Source organism: Haliotis cracherodii, unplaced genomic scaffold (genome assembly GCF_022045235.1).
Source record: "Haliotis cracherodii isolate W230 unplaced genomic scaffold, xgHalCrac1.p SCAF_6, whole genome shotgun sequence".
Classification (NCBI taxonomy): Eukaryota; Metazoa; Mollusca; class Gastropoda; order Lepetellida; family Haliotidae; genus Haliotis; species Haliotis cracherodii.
The window spans coordinates 47,170,652-47,190,943 of record NW_027266319.1 but is presented as its reverse complement, the minus strand read 5'-3'; the positions used below and the strand labels follow the sequence as shown (position 1 = coordinate 47,190,943).

General features: G+C 40.1%; 4 protein-coding genes across 4 annotated transcripts; 2 read left to right on the top strand and 2 right to left on the bottom strand.

Annotated features, from left to right (window-relative positions):
* The first annotated feature begins 5,171 nt into the window (after positions 1 to 5,171).
* Positions 5,172 to 6,229, top strand: LOC139446789 (putative nuclease HARBI1). The gene is made up of 3 exons (XM_071228114.1): positions 5,172 to 5,380; positions 5,793 to 5,915; positions 6,070 to 6,229. The coding sequence occupies exons 1-3, from the start codon at positions 5,172 to 5,174 to the stop codon at positions 6,227 to 6,229; spliced, it is 492 nt and encodes a 163-aa protein (XP_071084215.1).
* Positions 6,230 to 6,909: 680 nt separating this feature from the next.
* On the bottom strand, positions 6,910 to 11,375 carry LOC139445939 (nuclear apoptosis-inducing factor 1-like). Its single transcript, XM_071227188.1, has 7 exons — positions 10,978 to 11,375; positions 10,344 to 10,506; positions 8,597 to 8,657; positions 8,334 to 8,426; positions 7,852 to 7,926; positions 7,647 to 7,679; positions 6,910 to 7,076 (listed from the first exon to the last, which is right to left on the bottom strand). The coding sequence occupies exons 1-7, from the start codon at positions 11,142 to 11,144 to the stop codon at positions 6,916 to 6,918; spliced, it is 753 nt and encodes a 250-aa protein (XP_071083289.1). The 5' UTR covers positions 11,145 to 11,375; the 3' UTR covers positions 6,910 to 6,915.
* A 2,640-nt stretch (positions 11,376 to 14,015) lies between these two features.
* Positions 14,016 to 15,552, top strand: LOC139446463 (putative nuclease HARBI1). Its single transcript, XM_071227775.1, has 4 exons — positions 14,016 to 14,204; positions 14,559 to 14,681; positions 15,036 to 15,170; positions 15,294 to 15,552. Exons 1-4 carry the CDS (start codon positions 14,044 to 14,046, stop codon positions 15,550 to 15,552), a joined length of 678 nt encoding a protein of 225 aa, XP_071083876.1. The 5' UTR covers positions 14,016 to 14,043.
* A 21-nt stretch (positions 15,553 to 15,573) lies between these two features.
* LOC139445090 (uncharacterized) lies at positions 15,574 to 18,729 on the bottom strand. Its single transcript, XM_071226180.1, has 8 exons — positions 18,467 to 18,729; positions 17,656 to 17,818; positions 17,479 to 17,539; positions 17,129 to 17,191; positions 16,654 to 16,728; positions 16,313 to 16,342; positions 15,960 to 16,040; positions 15,574 to 15,793 (listed from the first exon to the last, which is right to left on the bottom strand). The coding sequence occupies exons 2-8, from the start codon at positions 17,665 to 17,667 to the stop codon at positions 15,600 to 15,602; spliced, it is 516 nt and encodes a 171-aa protein (XP_071082281.1). The 5' UTR covers positions 17,668 to 17,818; positions 18,467 to 18,729; the 3' UTR covers positions 15,574 to 15,599.
* Between the last annotated feature and the right edge of the window lie 1,563 nt (positions 18,730 to 20,292).

Sequence of the window (20,292 nt, the reverse complement as noted above, 5' to 3'; positions counted from 1 at the left end):
CGATTAGCTCAGTGCGTTTTGGATTTGAGACGTATCTCTGTTTTAGTTGACTTGTTTAATCTGGTTCTTTAAGCTGTTGACCTGTGATGACTCACACACCTTGTTTTGGCATTCCACTAAATTGTGAGCTTCTGCTCTTGCTGTAAAAGATGAGTTGTCCAGCCATTAACACCTATGAACAATCAGAATAACTTCATACTGTGGGTAAAGATTCATCACTCCCTTTTTAATATTGGTAATTGTATTATCCTAGAGGTAGTATATTTACCACCAGTAGTATCAGTCTACTCATTTGATGCATTTGTTATGATATTGAAACAAGTATCCCTCAGTGACTGTGTCATTCTGCTTGGATAGTCAGGTCTGGAAGTGTGAGTGATGGAGCAGGTCAACATTGATATAAATACTATGGATGAATCCAGAAACAATTCTAGAAAGTCAAGGTTGTGGGAAAATATATAATTATGGTAGTAAATTGGTAAATATTTCTAAAATTCTTAAACTGTTTATTTGATGGCCGCAGCGGACAAGATAAAGACACAGGTAACCTCACTACTTAAGGTAACAGTTTAAAATGGCACATATTTTCATCACTAGTTTATTACCACTGTTTACTTAGGCCAGGCTTCTGCCCAAACAACATTCGGGCGGGTAGGCTGAAAAATACAAAAAAATAGTTTCAAATATTTATTTGTAACTAATGTTATATTTGGGATAACACTTTCTTAGTAAAGTACAGTTTCTAGTACTTTTTTGGGTTGAGTCCCGTCCGGGATTCGAACCCATACCTGCCAGGGTGAGGCACCTAATCGCCAGCACCCAAGGTCAGCGATCTAACCCACTCAGCCACCGAGGCTTCCACAAAAATGGAAGTCCGACAACTGGTAGTCTAGATCACGTACGGGACTCAACCCCAAAAAGTACTAGAATCTGTACTTTACTAAGAAAGTGTTATCCCAAATATAACATTAGTTACATTTGACCACTTTCTAAATGGCATTGTGTATTCATATTTATTTGTATTTTCCCAAAATGTTAAGTATGTAGAAAAAAAGTGGGGTCTGTAGAATTTGTCAAGATAAATTATCCCGAAACATATTGATGATCCTTAACTTTTCTGGTTCAGTATATATTGAAAGATGACTTACACAATTTGTCCATTACTGCCAAATATCAAATAAGGCTATTCTTCTACTGATAATAAATTCACAAATCTTTTGTTAACTAATATGCTGAAGAATTTCAGGCACAAGCTGCAGCAGCAAGGTATTGATGGAAAGTTGATACCAAATGTCTATACGAATATCAAATCGTGTATCTTTATTGATAACAGATTAAATTCGAACTATTTTCCATGCTGCAGAAGTGTTTTCCAGGAAGACAATTTTCGCCTTTATAGTTCATTATTGTTCAAACATGGAACTTAACGTATTTAACAAGTGATAACTGCGGTGGCGTCAACATACTTTATCATAGACGGACAGACAGTAGTTTATTAGTGTCTCACTTCTGAACATACATAAAACAGCTTTGTACAACTTGACATAGATAGAATGTACAGAACCATTCAACAGAATTATGAGAGACAATTTATAATAAAATCCATACATATATGCTATAAAGATGATAAAGTAAAACTTTATCCATATTAAGATGCTTTCTCCGATTAAGAATTAAAAAAAGTTTGCCGATATCAGGTATATCTAAAAATTTATACGATTTAGCAATAAATTCATTTAAAAGAATTGCCCTGCTATCGTCATATAATAAATAAGAATGATCAGATCTGATTGGTCCACATGATCTTGATAAAATACTGTGTAACCCGCTTGGGGGTCATTAATTTCTCAGCGGGGGAATAAATCGCTTATACCCCGACACGAGCAAGTCAGGCAGCACGTGCATTTCTGAGAGGCAGATTATATCCTTAATATATACCCCGGTTCCAAGAAAAAAGCCGCACGCTTTTTCCGAGTCGATGAAAGTCACGTGACATAGCACCTCAGCTTACACCTCAGCTTACCTGTCGAACAGCTGTTTTGTATCAATTTTGAATTTGTTTAAATTCTTTTGCAATGTCATATTAAAACATGTCGATAAGATAAATTCGATGTAGCAGGATCACTCGGGGTACAGAAATGAAACATTTAACTGTGCTGCACTCGTTGTGTTCCCGGACTTGTATGTTATAGGTATCTTACCGTTAACGGCGACTTTGCTTGTCGTGAGAGGTAACCAACGGGATCGGGGGTCAAGCTCGTATACTTGGTTGATGCATGTCATCGTATCATAATTGCGTGGATCGGTGCTCATGATGCCAATCACTGGATGGTCTGGTCCGGACTCGATTTCTTACAGACCGCCGTCATATGGCTGGAATATTGCTGAGTGCGGCGTTAAACACCAAACCAACCAACCAAACAAACATAACTTTTCCGATTGCGTATAGTGAGGTATTTCCAACACAACCAGCAATATTGCAATTTATCAAGATGAGTGAGAGAGTGAGTATGGTTTTACGCCGCTTTTAGCAATATTCCAGCAATATCACGGCGGGGGACACCAGAACTGGGCTTTACACATTGTACCCATTATCAAGATGACATGTAAGTAATCTCGCGTAGACCAGCCAAATCAGAAGTCTCAGGTATTGTAGTTGCTTGGTGCGAGGGTACTCAGTACAATATGAGTGAATATAATTCGCGTTATTTTTTGAGAGGGACAATTATGTTGTCAGTCAGGATGTTTTGATTAAGACAACTCTCCCTTCAAAGACAAAGTAAGGACAGCGAATAACAAAACGTGTTACATTGCAAGGACAGGATTTATTAATTTGGGGAAATAGCAGTGCTGTTGATGAGGTTTTGAACGGAACGTACATTAAACAAGTATTTGTTCTGACACACCACATTGTCTGCATTCAAACAACGCATCAGTTGGTAAACAGGTACACATGAATGGACATATGGGTTACTATGGGACAATACATTATTTCCGATCAGTCCCTCATTCATATAATCAGCGTTATTTTGCAACAATCCTTGTGTTCACTCCTGCCGCTTCATCGTCTGTGCAGTTCCAAATACTGGGTCACCAGTGAATTTATAGGCCAATTTAGGTCAACGTGGTAGAATAATGGGACCATTTAAATTGTCTTTTTGACATGACAGTACAGTTCAAATGCATGAATAGGCAATCAGCTAAACACAATAGTATCGTGGTTAGATCAGAATCATGTGAGTAAATATGGAAAGTACAGCAGCAGATCATTGTCCCCCAGGACAGACATGGTGCGGATAACTGACATCAGGACCCACATCACATTACGATCCTGCACTTTGAGACAGCCATGGTGCGGATAACTGACATCAGGACCCACATCCCATTACGATCCTGCACTTTGAGACAGCCATGGTGCGGATAACTGACATCAGGATCCACATCCCATTACGATCCTGCACCTTCACACAGCCCTGGTGCGGAAAACTGACATCAGGACCCACATCCCATTACGATCCTGCACTTAGAGACAGCCATGGTGCGGCTAACTGACATCAGGACCCACATCCCATTACGATCCTGCACTTTAAGACAGCTTTGGTGCGGATAACTGAAATCAGGACCCACATCCCATTACGATCCTGCACCTTAACACAGGTCTGGTGCGGATAACTGATATCAGGACCCACAACCCATTACGATCCTGCACTTTAAGACAGCCCTGGTGCGGATAACTGAAATCAGGACCCACATCCCATTACGGTCCTGCACTTTAAGACAGCTTTGGTGCGGATAACTGACATCTGGACCCACATCCAATTACGATCCTGCACTTTGAGACACCCTGGTTCGGGTAACTGACATCAGGACCCATATCCCAATACGATCCTGCACTTTGAGACAGACCTTGTGCGGAAAACTGACATCAGGACCCACATCCTATTACGATCGTGCATCTTAACAGAGCCCTGGTGTGGATAACTGACATCAGGACCCACATCCCATAATGATCCTGCACTTTGAGAGATCCATGGTGCGGATAACTGACATCAGGACCCACATCCTATTACGATCCTGCACCTTAACACAGCCCTGGTGTGGATAACTGACATCAGGACCCACATCCCATTACAATCCTTAACTTTACAAAATCCCTGGTGTGGATAACTGATATCAGGACCCACATCCCATTACGATCCTGCACTTTGAGACAGCCCTTGTGCGGAAAACTGACATCAGGACCCACATCCTATTACGATCGTGCACCTTAACAGAGCCCTGGTGTGGATAACTGACATCAGGACCCACATCCCATTACAATCCTTAACTTTACAAAATCCCTGGTGTGGATAACTGATATAAGGACCCACATCCCATTACGATCCAGCTGCTTGACACAGCCCTGGTTCGGATAACTGACATCAGGACCCACAACCCATTACGATCCTGCACTTTGAGACAGCCCTGGTGCGGGTAAGTGATATCAGGACCCACATTCCATTACCATCCAGCACCTTAAAAGAGCCCAGGTGCGGATAACTGACATCAGGACCCACATCCCATTACGATCCTGCACTTTGAACAGCCCTGATGTGGATAACTGACATCAGGACCCACATCTTATTACGATCGTGCACCTTAACAAAGCCCTGGGTACCGTTTCACAAAGCAGTCGTAAGTCTTACGTGCGTCTAAAACTGGCGTAACTCGGAAATACTGAAGTAGGGGCGTTTCACAAAGCTAGTGTAATATTACGTCCGTGTAAAATTGGCGTAAACTCTACGTGTGGTCTTGGGGTGGTGTAAATATTTACGCAAGCGATAAAGATGGCGATCAATCCGACCACGGTCGAGATTGCCAAAAAAGTATGTAAGCGAGAACGTGTTTTCCGCGACAGGTCGAACCCCCTCGACGATTTTGATGATCATGACATCATCGAGAGGTACCGCCTATCACGACACATGATGTTTTCTATCATTGGTAAAGTGAGTGACAGACTTGAACATCAAACTCAGCGTTCCCATGCAATACCACCTTACCTTAATGTTTTAATTGCTCTGAGATACTTCCCCAAGGGTGGGTTTTACAGTGAGATTGCCGATATCCATGGTGTGAGTAAATCCTCCGTCTGCAGAGCAATCTACGCAACAACAGACGCATTATGTGCAACCATGGGTGATTTTGTATTTCCTACAATGCCTTCCACTCAGAAGAGTACCAAAGAATCATTCTTCGACATAGCTGGATTCCCTAAAGTACTCAGTGCAATTGACTGCATACTCGTACCCATAATGGCGCCGAAACGTGACGAAGTAGCCTACGTTTGTCGGAAGGGTTACCATGCACTGAACATACAGGCAGTATGTGATGCCAACATGAGGTGAGATACATACACACACGGTAGGTATGTCTTTTAGCATGAATCAATTATTCTTATTCCTCTTGAACAAGGCACGACAAAATGTAAACATTACAGCATGAAATAGACGTCCTTGACATTGACGCATGCTGCGCCCCCTAGGTAACGTTTTGGGCGAGATAAGTCATGATGTATACCAGTAAAAATGAATCCATTGTAATAATGTTTTCAAATTTCCATTGTTTCCATGTAGTGTAACTGTTCCATAATTAAAATGTGAATTAATAGTGTTTATTTGTAGGCAGATGTCTATCTCTCTATATATACATTAAATAACTAAATACGTAAATGAGCTTTATAAAATTATGCATGTGCATTTTAAATACTGGATTTCTGTTGGATTTATATATAAATTGTTATATTTTTCTCTCAGATTTACAAACTGTGTCTTCAAGTGGCCTGGCTCTGTCCATGACAGTTATATATGGAATAACTCTGCCCTTGGTCAGTACTTTGAAAAGAAGAATATTGATGGATGGCTAATTGGAGACTCTGGGTAAATAAACTACAACATATATACCTGAACTTCACTTATATATGGTAAATTCAGTTGAATCTTACAATGTGTGACAAAACTGCACTTAGTAAAATATTGATAATGTTTGATGACCTGTCTGGATATAGTGTTATCCTTATTACTTATGTTACAGATATGCCTGCAGACCATGGCTGCTGACCCCGGTGCTTAATCCCAGCTGGGAAGGACAGGAGAAATACAATAGATGCCATATCAAGACACGGAACACAATAGAGAGAGTATTTGGCTTGTGCAAGTCAAGATTTAGGTACCGTTTAAAGTGGCAACAGTAAGTTGGTAATGTAACCAAGAAATTATTGTAAGTGAAATAGTTACATATTGAAGGTACAGTTACATGAGGAAAACATGTAATAGTATCTATTCATAGTATCATTGTTGAAAACTTGAAAAAAAATAAAATGGAGTTACTTCTTATCTCAAATTGAGCTTTTTTAAGTTGTAGTAGTATTTCAAAAGAATTGTTAAAAAACATTATCAACTTAATTTTGAACAAACTCATAGCCTGTCTAACAGGCGTCTGTGAAGAAGTTGGGAAAATAACTTATAATACAGAAAATGTGTTTCATCACATTTCCAGATGCCTTCACAAGACAACTGGTGTCTTACAATTCACCCCAGAAAGGAGTTTGTGTTGTTGTCCGGGCTTGTTTCTTGTTGCATAACATGTGCATCAATGAAAGACTGCCACTTCCCCATGCAGGGCGTTGAGCTACTCTGATTTCGCAACAGGCTCTGGTTGTGATGCACTGTCAGCAAGAAATCAATTAATTTTGCATAAATTCACTTAAATTACAGCCTTATGCTATTGTTTTCATCATTTATAATAAGCACAAGAATATAAAATATGAGATGTAAGTGACTTTCTACTCTGTATTACTAGACAGTCATGACTTGATATAATTTCATATTATACAAAAAAATAAATTACTCAGCTTTTGTCATGTTTAAAAGAATTTTATTATGGGGATACATTTTGTCCATTAAGTGGAGAAACATGTACAAATTCCCTGAGAAGCTTTAACTTCTCCTCCTCAATCTCTACTCTTCTGTTCTCTGCCAAGAGAATCTGGCTCTGTACAGCTATTAATTGCTGTATAGCTTCAGCAACTGGATCTGGTCCTGTAATAAAACATTGTCTAAATCAATATTGCAGTCTTGTATATTTTAGGGGTTTATGTAAAACTCATCACAGCTTGATATTCAGCCACAATTATGCAGCAAATGTAAAATTACAATATTTTATTTAAATAAAACAAATAAAAACACATAACTTGACTTAACCCTGATAACAGGACCGATGAAGAGGAAGATATTTTAATGTCTGTTTTTACACTAATATTGCATTCAATTTGACAGCCAAGGGCACTTAATTTGGAATCCTGGATAAATTCCTACATTCATTATAAAGAAAATCATTAATCAATTTCAATGTGACTAACAGTGCCAAGTGCCTAACACCTTTGAATATACAAGCCCCAACTTGACCCAGAGCATCATTATCAGACATGTATTGTTATATGGATAAGTATTACCGGATCTTTCTATACTGAAGACAATGTTACCAGATTCGAGCTTCTGACACTTCGCTGATTGCACTTATAATTTAATAAGTGGTAATTTTAACTTTGTTCTGTTCAGATATTGATAAACTGATAACAATGTGTGACTAAATGTTGCATAAATCTTTACCTGGTTCACCTTGTGCCTTTCTTGCTGTGATGTCTGAAAATAAAATGTTTGAGCACATTTATAATATATTTTGTGCAGTACATTGTTCAAAACTGACAAATGTCTCTGATATTGGATTACAATGACTGTTTTGATGCCAAGTTATTAATAACTATATATGTATTATATTATAATATGATGTAATTTATTGGTAGAAGATCAATACCTTCCATCATAATTGCAGTTCCTGTCCCTGCTGGAGTGATACACATTGATTCTGTTGTGTTGCAAGTGACTGTGTCTATGAAAGAAAGACAAATAAAGCAGTTCATCATCAAAAGTAACTCAATTTGTGTGGATAACATTTGTATCTCCCACCTAAAAAAATAAAGCAATTTGAAGCTGTCACATGTACAGAAGTTTTATGACCTGTCCATGTCAGTATTTAGCATATCATCAAACAAAAGAGTTTTGTTTTAAATTTGTTTGATCTATATATATCTTTCAGAAAATCAATGTTACTATGAATATCTGAGTTGAGTATCTGTTTTGATAGGACCAAATAACTAAAACATCAACTGGTCTAATAATGATTTTTTTTTATGTTTGCAATAGTTATTATAATGCTTTATCTCAAATTATTTAATACATAAAGTCACAAACATTCCAAAAATTTATTTTTGTGTATTATTTTTAATTAATGCCTACCATTAAAGTCACCGGTTAATGAAGATGTAGCCATTGCTACTGTGCTCATATCAGGATCAGCCTCCAAAGCATAGTCCAGAAAAGACCCATCAACTTGAAATATAAATGGTTCAACACATGAATGATGACTTATGTAAATTTGCTTATCTGGGAGCATATCAATGGCCATGAAGATAATGAAAAAAACCATTTATATGGTTTGTGAACCACAGTCACTATTCTTAAATCAGCACTGTTAAGAGGAATGGCGTGGAAATATTTACCTCCCGAATCAAATCCTCCAGCAATTCCTTCAATCTGGCAAGGAGGAATCAAACTCACAATCTATAATTAAAGAAATGAAGAACACAGTTACTTCATGAAATATGAAACAAGTAAATAACTAGAGACAGCTGTACTGGTCAGTCTAGTAACCCTGGATGTGATACAGATGAAGACAATGTATCAGTCACCCTGGATGTGATCCAACTTATGAACTAGTCTGTGAATTAGTTGGGTTTAACGCCGCTTTTAACAGTATTCAAGTAATATCGCGGCATGTCAGCTTAATGTGGGAGGAAAGCTCGAAGTGATGCAGGTCTCAGATATTTACCACTTTGGTGAAACCCACGAGCACAGGTATAGTGCTGATAAACCTAGAAACACAAGTATTTGTCACAGAGTGACGAAATATCCCCCGCCTGTACACCATAGTACCAAATATGAAGACAATCCAGCGATTAGTTCTTGAGATATTGTGGCAACACCGTTTTCCAACTCCAAAAACAGATTTGCCTGCTGTGACCTTGAAAATGGGGTCAAGGTCACCAAATCTGACAGGTGTATGCGGTGTCTGTATATACACTATAGTTCCAAATATGAAGACAATCCAGAGATTAGTTCTTGAGATATCGCGGCAACACTGTTTTCTAACTCCAAAAGCAGATTTGCCTGCTGTGACCTTGAAAATGGGGTCAAGGTCACCAAAACTGACTGGTGTCTGCGGAGTCTGTATATACACCATAGTTACAAATATGAAGACAATCCAGAGATTAGTTCTTGAGATATTGCGGCAACACCGTTTTCCAACTCCAAAAGCAGATATGCCTGCTGTGACCTTGAAAATGGGGTCAAGGTCACCAAAACCGACTGGTGTCTGCGGAGTCTGTATATACACCATAGTTCCAAATATGAAGACATTCCAGAGATTAGTTCTTGAGATATTGCGGCAACACCGTTTTCCAACTCCAAAAGCAGATATGCCTGCTGTGACCTTGAAAATGGGGTCAAGGTCACTAAAACCAACTGGTGTCTGCGGAGTCTGTATATACACCATAGTTCCAAATATGAAGACAATCCAGAGATTAGTTCTTGAGATATTGCGGCAACACCGTTTTCCAACTCCAAAAGCAGATATGCCTGCTGTGACCTTGAAAATGGGGTCAAGGTCACCAAAACCGACTGGTGTCTGCGGAGTCTGTATATACACCATAGTTCCAAATATGAAGACATTCCAGAGATTAGTTCTTGAGATATTGCGGCAACACCGTTTTCCAACTCCAAAAGCAGATATGCCTGCTGTGACCTTGAAAATGGGGTCAAGGTCACCAAAACCGACTGGTGTCTGCGGAGTCTGTATATACACCATAGTTCCAAATATGAAGACAATCCAGTGTTTAGTTCTTGAGATATCGCGGCAACAAACAGGTGGGACGTACGGACGGACGTACGGACGGACGTACGGACGGTCGTGAATACTATATCCCCCGCTTCGCGCTTTCGCGCGGCGGGGGATAACTAAATGGTATCAGTATTTTGCATAAATATTTCTCCTATGCCAGTAGAAATAAAGTAAATTTAAGCTTTTTATATATAACACAAATAACTAAGAGAGGTAACATTTGTTTGTCTAGGTATCATATCACAATTTCTGGCCCAATCCATATGTTCATGCATAATCCATATGTCATGCATTTTCGCATATAGACTATTACATATGATCTGACATATTCTTCCTGTTGTGTTTCATACCTTCTGTTCAACAGTAGTGAGTTGTGTAGTAGGGCCACCTCCACCAGTTCTCACACTCTCCTTCCTCCTTGTCACCTCCTTCTTCTTGGCTGCAGCCCTGAGGTCCTGACATTTCTTTTTCAGCTGAGGCACAGTCCTTACCTCTGTGTTATTGGCGTTGATCCTGTTAACAAAAATTATTTCAAAATTATAATGTTTTGCTCGATGTCACCCATGTTTGACAATTGCCTTGTTGTTGTCTACCATTAAATATGAAGATGTTTAAAAATATGTGATTCTGGCGTTTTTTGTTCCTAATCACTGAGATGGACATTTAGGAAATTTATGTTTAGTCTATATGCAATTTGTTTTATAATGTGAAAATAGTGATACTTCCGCGACCTCTTATATGTGTGCATACATGTATATGCACTTATGCACAATATTTCAGATCTGTATCCCTAGCAATAACAATAATTCCCACCTTTTCAAATTTTGCAAGTTCAAGTAGATCTACAGTCACCTTTTATCGCTATTTGTTTACTTCAGCTTAACAAGAAGCGCGATAACTCTAAATGGCATAGGTCTATCACTTCCAAATAAAACACATCCTTCATATGACAGATGTGGGTTCAATGCCGTGAAATGCACTCACTTTGTCAGAATATCCTCCCATATCTTCTTCTTCCGATTGTTTGTGATGCAAGAAGAAAGAGATGAAAACAACACATCTGAATTGCTGCCAACTTTTTCTGTAAGAATTTCGCCTTCTGTGGCCAAAAGGTTTCTCTTCCTCGATTTCTTGTCGCAAATGTCCTCCATTTTATTGCACTTCGTCGTCTGCTCAGAGCACCTGCCACGGTAGACAACTCTAGTGCGGATTTTCCTACCTCACAAAGGGAAAGAGCTCCAATCGTATTTTTTACGTGCGTGTAAGTTGGCCGAGGTTACGCCAGTTTTAGTGTAGCTTTGTGAAACAGTCTTAGACTAAGGCGTAAACATTGCGCAAATATGGCGTGAAATCTACGAGCGTGTAAATTTACGACTGCTTTGTTAAACGGTACCCTGGTGCGGATAACTGACATCAGGACCAACGTCCCATTACGATCCTGCACTTTGAGACAGCCATGGGGCGGATAACTGACATCAGGACCCACGTCCCATTACGATCCTGCACTTTGAGACAGCCATGGTGCGGATAACTGACATCAGGACCCACATCCCATTATGATCCTGCACCTTCACACAGCCATGGTGCGGATAACTGACATCTGGACCCACATCCCATTACGATCCTGCACCTTAACACAGCCATGGTGCGGATAACTGACATCAGGATCCAAATCCCAATACGATCCTGCACTTTGAGAAAGCCCTTGTGCGGATAACTGACATCAGGACCCACATCCCATTACCATCCAGCACCTTAACACAGCTCTGGTGCGGATAACTGACATCAGGTCCCAGATCCCATTACAATCCTGAACTTTACAACATCCCTGGTGTGGATAACTGATATCAGGACCCATATCCCAATACGATCCTGCACCTTAACAGAGCCCTGGTGCAGATGACTGCCATCAGGACCCACATCCCATTATGATCCTGAACTTAACGACATCCGTGGTGTGGATAACTGACATAGCCTTGGTGTTGATAACTGACATTAGGACCTACATCCCAATACGATCCTGCACTTTAAGACAGCAATGGTGCGGATAACTGACATCAGGACCCACATCCCATTCCGATCCAGCACCTTAACACAGCCCTGGTGCAGATAACTGATATAAGGACCCACATCCCATTACGATCCTACACTTTAAGACAGCCCTCTTGCGGATAACTGAAATCAGCACCCACATCCCAATACGATCCTGTACTTTAAGACAGCCCTGGTGCGGGTAACTGACATCAGGACCCACATCCCATTACGATCCTGCACTTTAAGACAACGATTGTGCAGATAACTGACATCAGGACCCACATCCCATTACGATCCTTCACTTAAAGACAGTCCTGGTGCGGATCACTGACATCAGGACGCACATCCCAATAAGATCATGCACTTAAAGATAGCCCTGGTGTGGATAACTGATATCAGGATCCAAATTCCATTACGATCCAGCACATTAACACAGCCCTGGTGCGGATAACTGACATCAGGACCCACATACGATTACAAGCCTGCACTTTAAGACACCCCTGGTGAGGATAACTGACATCAGGTCCCACATCCCAATACGATCCTACATTTTAAGACACCCCTGGTGCGGGTAACTGACATCAGGACCCACATCCTATTACGATCGTGCACTTTGAGACAGCCATGGTGCGGACAACTGATATCAGGACCCACATACCAATACGATCCTGTACTTTGAGACAGCCTGGGCGTGGATAACTGACATCAGGACCCACATCCCATTACGATCCTTCACTTAAAGATAGCCTTGGTGTTGATAACTGACATTAGGACCTACATCCCAATACGATCCTGCACCTTAACACAGCCATGGTGCGGATAACTGACATCAGGATCCAAATCCCAATACGATCCTGCACTTTGAGAAAGCCCTTGTGCGGATAACTGACATCAGGACCCACATCCCATTACCATCCAGCACCTTAACACAGCTCTGGTGCGGATAACTGACATCAGGTCCCAGATCCCATTACAATCCTGAACTTTACAACATCCCTGGTGTGGATAACTGATATCAGGACCCATATCCCAATACGATCCTGCACCTTAACAGAGCCCTGGTGCAGATGACTGCCATCAGGACCCACATCCCATTATGATCCTGAACTTAACGACATCCGTGGTGTGGATAACTGACACAGCCTTGGTGTTGATAACTGACATTAGGACCTACATCCCATTACGATCCTGCACTTTAAGACAGCAATGGTGTGGATAACTGACAACAGGACCCACATCCCATTCCGATCCAGCACCTTAACACAGCCCTGGTGCGGATAACTGATATAAGGACCCACATCCCATTACGATCCTACACTTTAAGACAGCCCTCTTGCGGATAACTGAAATCAGCACCCACATCCCAATACGATCCTGCACTTTAAGACAGCCCTGGTGCGGGTAACTGACATCAGGACCCACATCCCATTACGATCCTGGGTGCCGTTTCACGAAAGCCTCTTAGCGCTACGACCTCCTAAACCACGTCGTAAACCATGTCATAACTTTTAAGGCCGTTTCACAAAGACCTCTTAGTTTACACCACGTCGTAAATTCACCCTAAATCTACGACAGCCCTAGGGCTCTCCTAATGTAGTTACGACCTCGCAAATTCAAACCATCATGGCGACACATGCATTCCTTTTAGAAATTATTAACAGAAATGGTATCAGGAGAGAACGTGTTTTCAGGGACAGAAGTCGGGCACTAGATGTTTTAGATGATATTGATTTGATTTCGCGATATCGATTCCCGAGACATGTCATCATTGAACTGGTGAATCGAGTTGATGAACAACTGTCTCGACCGACTCAGCGTTCACGTGCACTATCTACAGAGGTCCAAGTGTTGTGTACCTTGAGATACTTTGCTAAAGGGGGCCTTTACAGCGAGATCGGCGACATTCACGGAGTTAGCAAGTCAAGCGTTTCCAGAGTACTTGCCGATACCACGTCCGCCATTCTCCGTACCGTCCGACTGATACATTTTCCAGCACTGGCCAAGCACAGACAACTTATGGAAGAATTCCACCAAATCTGTGGTTTCCCAAAGGTTCTTGGATGTATTGACTGCACTCTCATCCCTATACAGAGGCCTAAAGTAGACGAGGTCGCCTATGTATCACGAAAAGGATACCACGCTGTCAATGTTCAGGCAGTGTGCGACGCGAAACTTCGGTAACTATAAATAACACGTCCTTGATCCCTTTACCGGAAATGTTGTTCATAGCCTTGCCAAGACTTTATGAAGTAATAATTGGCGGCGCTCGATAATAGAGTTTAACTACTAAATGTAATCCATACCCTATGTACTTTGGTAATAAATTTATAACGTTTTACTCTATAATCATGTCAATGTTTAAAGAAATAATGTAGAAACTAATTCTGAATTTTTTTTTTTCAATAATAATTAATTAACATGAATAATATGGTTTTTTTTAAAATAATAACTAAGGAAGGGGATTTCTTATCTCGATAAACCTTATTATAAGCAAACAGTAGCTAGAGATAATTGTTAAATTTGTTTTCCAGTTTCACCAATGTTGTTGTCTTGTGGCCAGGGGCAACCCATGATGCCCACATCTACAACAACTGTTCACTAAAGAGAGCTTTGGAGGAAGAAAAACCAGACGGATGGCTGCTTGGTGATTCAGGGTAAAAACATTGATGATATTCAACATGAGTTCTCTTGCCTAAATATGGATAATGACTTGTCTGTATCAAAGTAAGCAATCCATAAATCTGATTCCTTACATATTATCTCACCCTGAAACCTTTCCAATCAACCATTTTGCTTATATAGTAGATCAAATTGAATTTTTTGTAGAACATATGTGAGTGGTGACTGCAAGAGAAAACAGGAAAAAAATAAAGATGTTAAAGAATTACTATCATTCCCCTGTATATGTTTACAATGACATGTAAGAAGTAAAACAATGGTTCTGAATACGTTTGTTATATGAAAATTAAACATGCTCTGAAAATAAATAATACATCATGCTGTTACAGATATGCATGTAAACCGCATCTACTGACCCCAGTACTGAACCCAGCTAACTCCAGTGAGGAGAGGTACAATAGGGCCCACATTGGTACCCGCAACACCATAGAGAGGGCCTTTGGAGTATGCAAATCAAGATTTAGGTAAGTATATACATGTTATTTTGGGGTTCTATAAGAAAGTATTCTTGAATGACTAATGTTAATTTACAGTAATTACTAATGTAGCCAGTGATGTCAGATTCTGAGACACAACTTATTTTACAGGTGCTTGCACAAATCCTCGGGATGCCTGTTATTTGAACCCGAAAAATGCATAGCTGTCATCACTGCATGTATGCAGCTTCACAACCTGGCAGTAAGCCTAAGACTTCCAGTTCCCCACGACACACCTGACACTGGTATAGGAGGTGATGAGAACCACACAGCTCATCAGCAGGCCCCTAGTGATGATGGAAATCAAATCAGGAGACTTCTCATCCAGTCTAGATTTTCAAGTATGACAAAAAACACACGATCTATTTAGAATGATTAAAGCTGCTTTTATTTCAATAATTATTATGGTTCATGTATTTAAAATTTAATGATTGAAGACAGCAAGCTGTTACTGTCCATGGTTTGCATGAACTGAAATTTTTCTCGTTCCAGGTTGAGCCTCTCCTGCTGAATCTCTCTGAGGGACTTCAGCTCACACAGAATGCCCTCAAGGAGCTGCCCTTTCCTGTCTTCATACCCGGACAGGGTCTTCATGTAGTCATCCCCTTTATCTGTCAAACAAAGATTATTTATTCCATTCAGTGTGACAACTTTGTTAATTGGGTCATTCACTCTTGGACACCATAAAGCTATGTCTTAAGGATATTTTATATCAAAATTTAAGGAATTATTTAATTAAATTATAATTGTTAAGTGAAGGTTAATATTATTATTTACCTTGAACTGATTGTGATAATCTCTTCCTGATATTTCCACAAGTAGCTCTATGGGATGGGGTGGCTTGGTTGTTTGATGCTGCTGTAACATAATTATACATTATGTGTATATACATTGAAAGGATGACTGAAAGAGAGTGCTGTTCACAAAACACAACTTCCTGTTACTGATTACAGTGAATGAATATTTTCGCATTTTAACATGACTGGTAAATGGTCTATGAACTGATTGAGATTTGGGATAACAGTAATCGCTGAGCCATTTAACAATTGATGTATTACAATAAAAAAAACATGATGTAATAAATGTGATTATAAGTTTCTTCAGAAGTATGGAAACTTAAGTGTACTTACAAGCTGGTTCTGGAAGACAGCTCTGTGCCTCTGTAAGATATATTGGATAGGCTTACATGTAATTCAGTACATATTAAAAGATAGTGAGGATTTCTGGATTGATGTTAGCATAGGAATATTTCGTTAATAATATTGCATTTGTTTGTTATAAAATTTTTAGTCATGGAAACATTTATAGGAATCTGAGCTCACTCTTTCTACCCAATTCGTTAAAAATTTCCTACTTGACAGAACTCTGACATTTATTGTCACTAATTTCTATGTTAGTTTCATGTTAATGTGTACATCTAGAATAAACAACAAGTTCTTTTTAAGGTTTTACTATTATTTATAAATTTTACCTGAGTTTGGTGTTAAGGCAGTTTGGCTGTCATTTTCGAAGGCATCAACAGCCATGCCAAGACACATATCTACTTCTGAAATAGAGATTCAATTGTAATTAACTCAGGATGTAAATAATGCAACAGAGATAATATACATTTAAGCAACATGCTTTATTTATTTTGTTTTCAGTATGTTCAGTGAAGAAATGCTATAGTTACCTTTATGGCCCAAAACTGGCTCCCACAGGAGATATCGCTTGGGTGAGATCAAGCGATATCTACACTGTATCTTTTGATATCAAATATATCAACACTCATTGATAACAGTGGAAAAAATCCTCGGCGAGCCTCGAAGTTTTCCCACTTTTATCAACTCGTGTGGATATATTTGATATCAAAAGACACTTGGGTGAGATTCTCTATTTATTCCACTGTGTAAATGAAAAAATATCAAGTGCAAATTTAAAATTTTCAGGTGAATGATTTATTTTACCTATTTCTTCGGCCTGTGTCCCTGAGCCAAAAGTACAGTTGGATTCCTCCCTAAAATCTGGAACTGAAACAATTGCAGGATATATTATTGATTGGAAATAGTATCAATATGTGTGAAATATTTGAAGAAAACACATTTATGTTTAGTTAATAATTTTTCTTCTTCAACCACATTGACTTTAGCTGAGTAATATGATTTGTAATTCCTATGTATTGTATGAAAATAAATATTTTGTTTCTTTATGTAAATGTTACAAATGTGATACTTGTGAATGTACATATCATGGGACCCGTGAAGATCTGGGTGAGATATCAGGAAAAATCAATTTCCATTTGAATATTCAATATTACCTGGTGATTCAATGCCTCCAGGAATCCCCTCCACTGCACATCGAGGAATCAACTGTAGGATCTAGAATAAAAGCAAATGATAATTTATTCCTAAGAAAATTATGTCTTTTGTGTGATTTCATGATAGTACATATCATTATGTACTGAAAAAGTGTATCACTGAAATATTTTATTTACCCTTTTTTCCATTGAGGAGAGTTCATCAGGGGGTGGCCCCCCACCGGTTTTTCTTTGGTTTTCCCTCCTTCCACTTTCTGCCTTTTTAACTGCTGCCTTAAGATCTGTCCACTTTTTTCGTATCTCCTCCTCGTTTCTTGCCGCAGTGCCACTTGCATTGATTCTAAAACAGTTAAATTTGCCTTTTTTGACAAACAAATCTGAATAAGTATTTTCCTATTTGTGTCTTTTTCTCTTACATGTGTTTCCTGGTCTGATGCTTCATCATAGCATTACTTGAAATCTAAGCATCGTGTGGGATTCTTTTTCTATTTCATTATTTGTGAAATAATGTTTTATTACATAAATCTTTTTCAATTATTGGTATTGATATTTACATTTTAGGGACGCTTTATGTACACTCAATTGTCAACGTCTCACGAGAAACATGGACTTACTTTTGAGTGATGTCTGACCATATTTTCTTCTTAGAGGCATTTGTGACAGAATTCGTGAATGACGAATTTAGTGTGTCAATATTCGCTTCCACGCCGGTTAAGAGTACTTCAATTTCGCCGGGTCCAAAATTTCTTTTCCGCTTTTTGCTATTGGTTGATGCGTCCATAATATGCTAAATTTTCTCGCAGGACAAGATTGACGTCTGCTTGGCCGAAAGGGGGAGTAACTCTAATCATGCTTCGTTCTTATTTTCAAGGAAGAAGAGTTAAATAGATTAATCTTCAAATAATCTCCCGAATATTGATCTTTTATTCTGGAAATATATGATTACGACCAATTTCTGAATAGTAGTATGCTTTCAGGCCATGCTTACCTTTTAAATCTCTGTATAGGGAACTGTCTCCATGTGAAAACGATGCCGATCGATCATCAGCCGATCAAATTGACAGGTGCCCTTTCACTTCCGGGTCCCGTTGCTATGTTAAATACGATGTCGTAAGGTCTTGCGACGTCCTAGTGTAAGACTGACTTTACGATGTTGTTAAGATGCTTTCGTGAAACGGTCGTAAGGAGATCCTAAAGAGGGTCGTAAACCGCGTCGTAGCGCTTAGGAGGTCGTAGCGCTAAGAGGCTTTCGTGAAACGGCACCCTGAAGTTTAAGACAGCGATGGTGCGGATAACTGATATAATGACCCACATCCCATTACGATCCTGCACTTTAATACAGCCCGGGCGTGTATAACTGACATCAGAACCCACATCCCGTTACGATCCTGCACTTTAAGACGGCCCGGGCGTGTATAACTGACATCAGGACCCACATCCCATTACGATCCTTCACTTAAAGACAGCCCTGGTGTTGATAACTGACATCAGGACCCACATCCCAATACGATCCTGCACTTTAAGACAACGATTGTGCAGATAACTGACATCAGGACCCACATCCCATTACGATCCTTCACTTAAAGACAGTCCTGGTGCGGATCACTGACATCAGGACGCACATCCCAATAAGATCATGCACTTAAAGACAGCCCTGGTGCGGATAACTAATATAAGGACCCACATCCCATTACGATCCTACACTTTAAGACAGCCCTCTTGCGGATAACTGAAATCAGCACCCACATCCTAATACGATCCTGCACTTTAAGACAGCCCTGGTGCGGGTAACTGACATCAGGACCCACATCCCATTACGATCCTGAAGTTTAAGACAGCGATGGTGCGGATAACTGATATAATGACCCACATCCCATTACGATCCTGCACTTTAAGACAGCCCGGGCGTGTATAACTGACATCAGGACCCACATCCCATTACGATCCTGCACTTTAAGACAGCCCGGGCGTGTATAACTGACATCAGGACCCAAATCCCATTACGATCCTGCACTTAAAGACAGCCCTGGTGTTGATAACTGACATCAGGACCCACATCCCAATACGATCCTGCACTTTAAGACAACGATTGTGCAGATAACTGACATCAGGACCCACATCCCATTATGATCCTTCACTTAAAGACAGTCCTGGTGCGGATCACTGACATCAGGACGCACATCCCAATAAGATCATGCACTTAAAGACAGCCCTGGTGCGGATAACTGATATCAGGATCCAAATTCCATTACGATCCAGCACATTAACACAGCCCTGGTGCGGATAACTGACATCAGGACCCACATACGATTACAAGCCTGCACTTTAAGACACCCCTGGTGAGGATAACTGACATCAGGTCCCACATCCCAATACGATCCTACATTTTAAGACACCCCTGGTGCGGGTAACTGACATCAGGACCCACATCCTATTACGATCGTGCACTTTGAGACAGCCATGGTGCGGACAACTGATATCAGGACCCACATACCAATACGATCCTGTACTTTGAGACAGCCTGGGCGTGGATAACTGACATCAGGACCCACATCCCATTACGATCCTTCACTTAAAGATAGCCTTGGTGTTGATAACTGACATTAGGACCTACATCCCAATACGATCCTGCACCTTAACACAGCCATGGTGCGGATAACTGACATCAGGATCCAAATCCCAATACGATCCTGCACTTTGAGAAAGCCCTTGTGCGGATAACTGACATCAGGACCCACATCCCATTACCATCCAGCACCTTAACACAGCTCTGGTGCGGATAACTGACATCAGGACCCACATACGATTACAAGC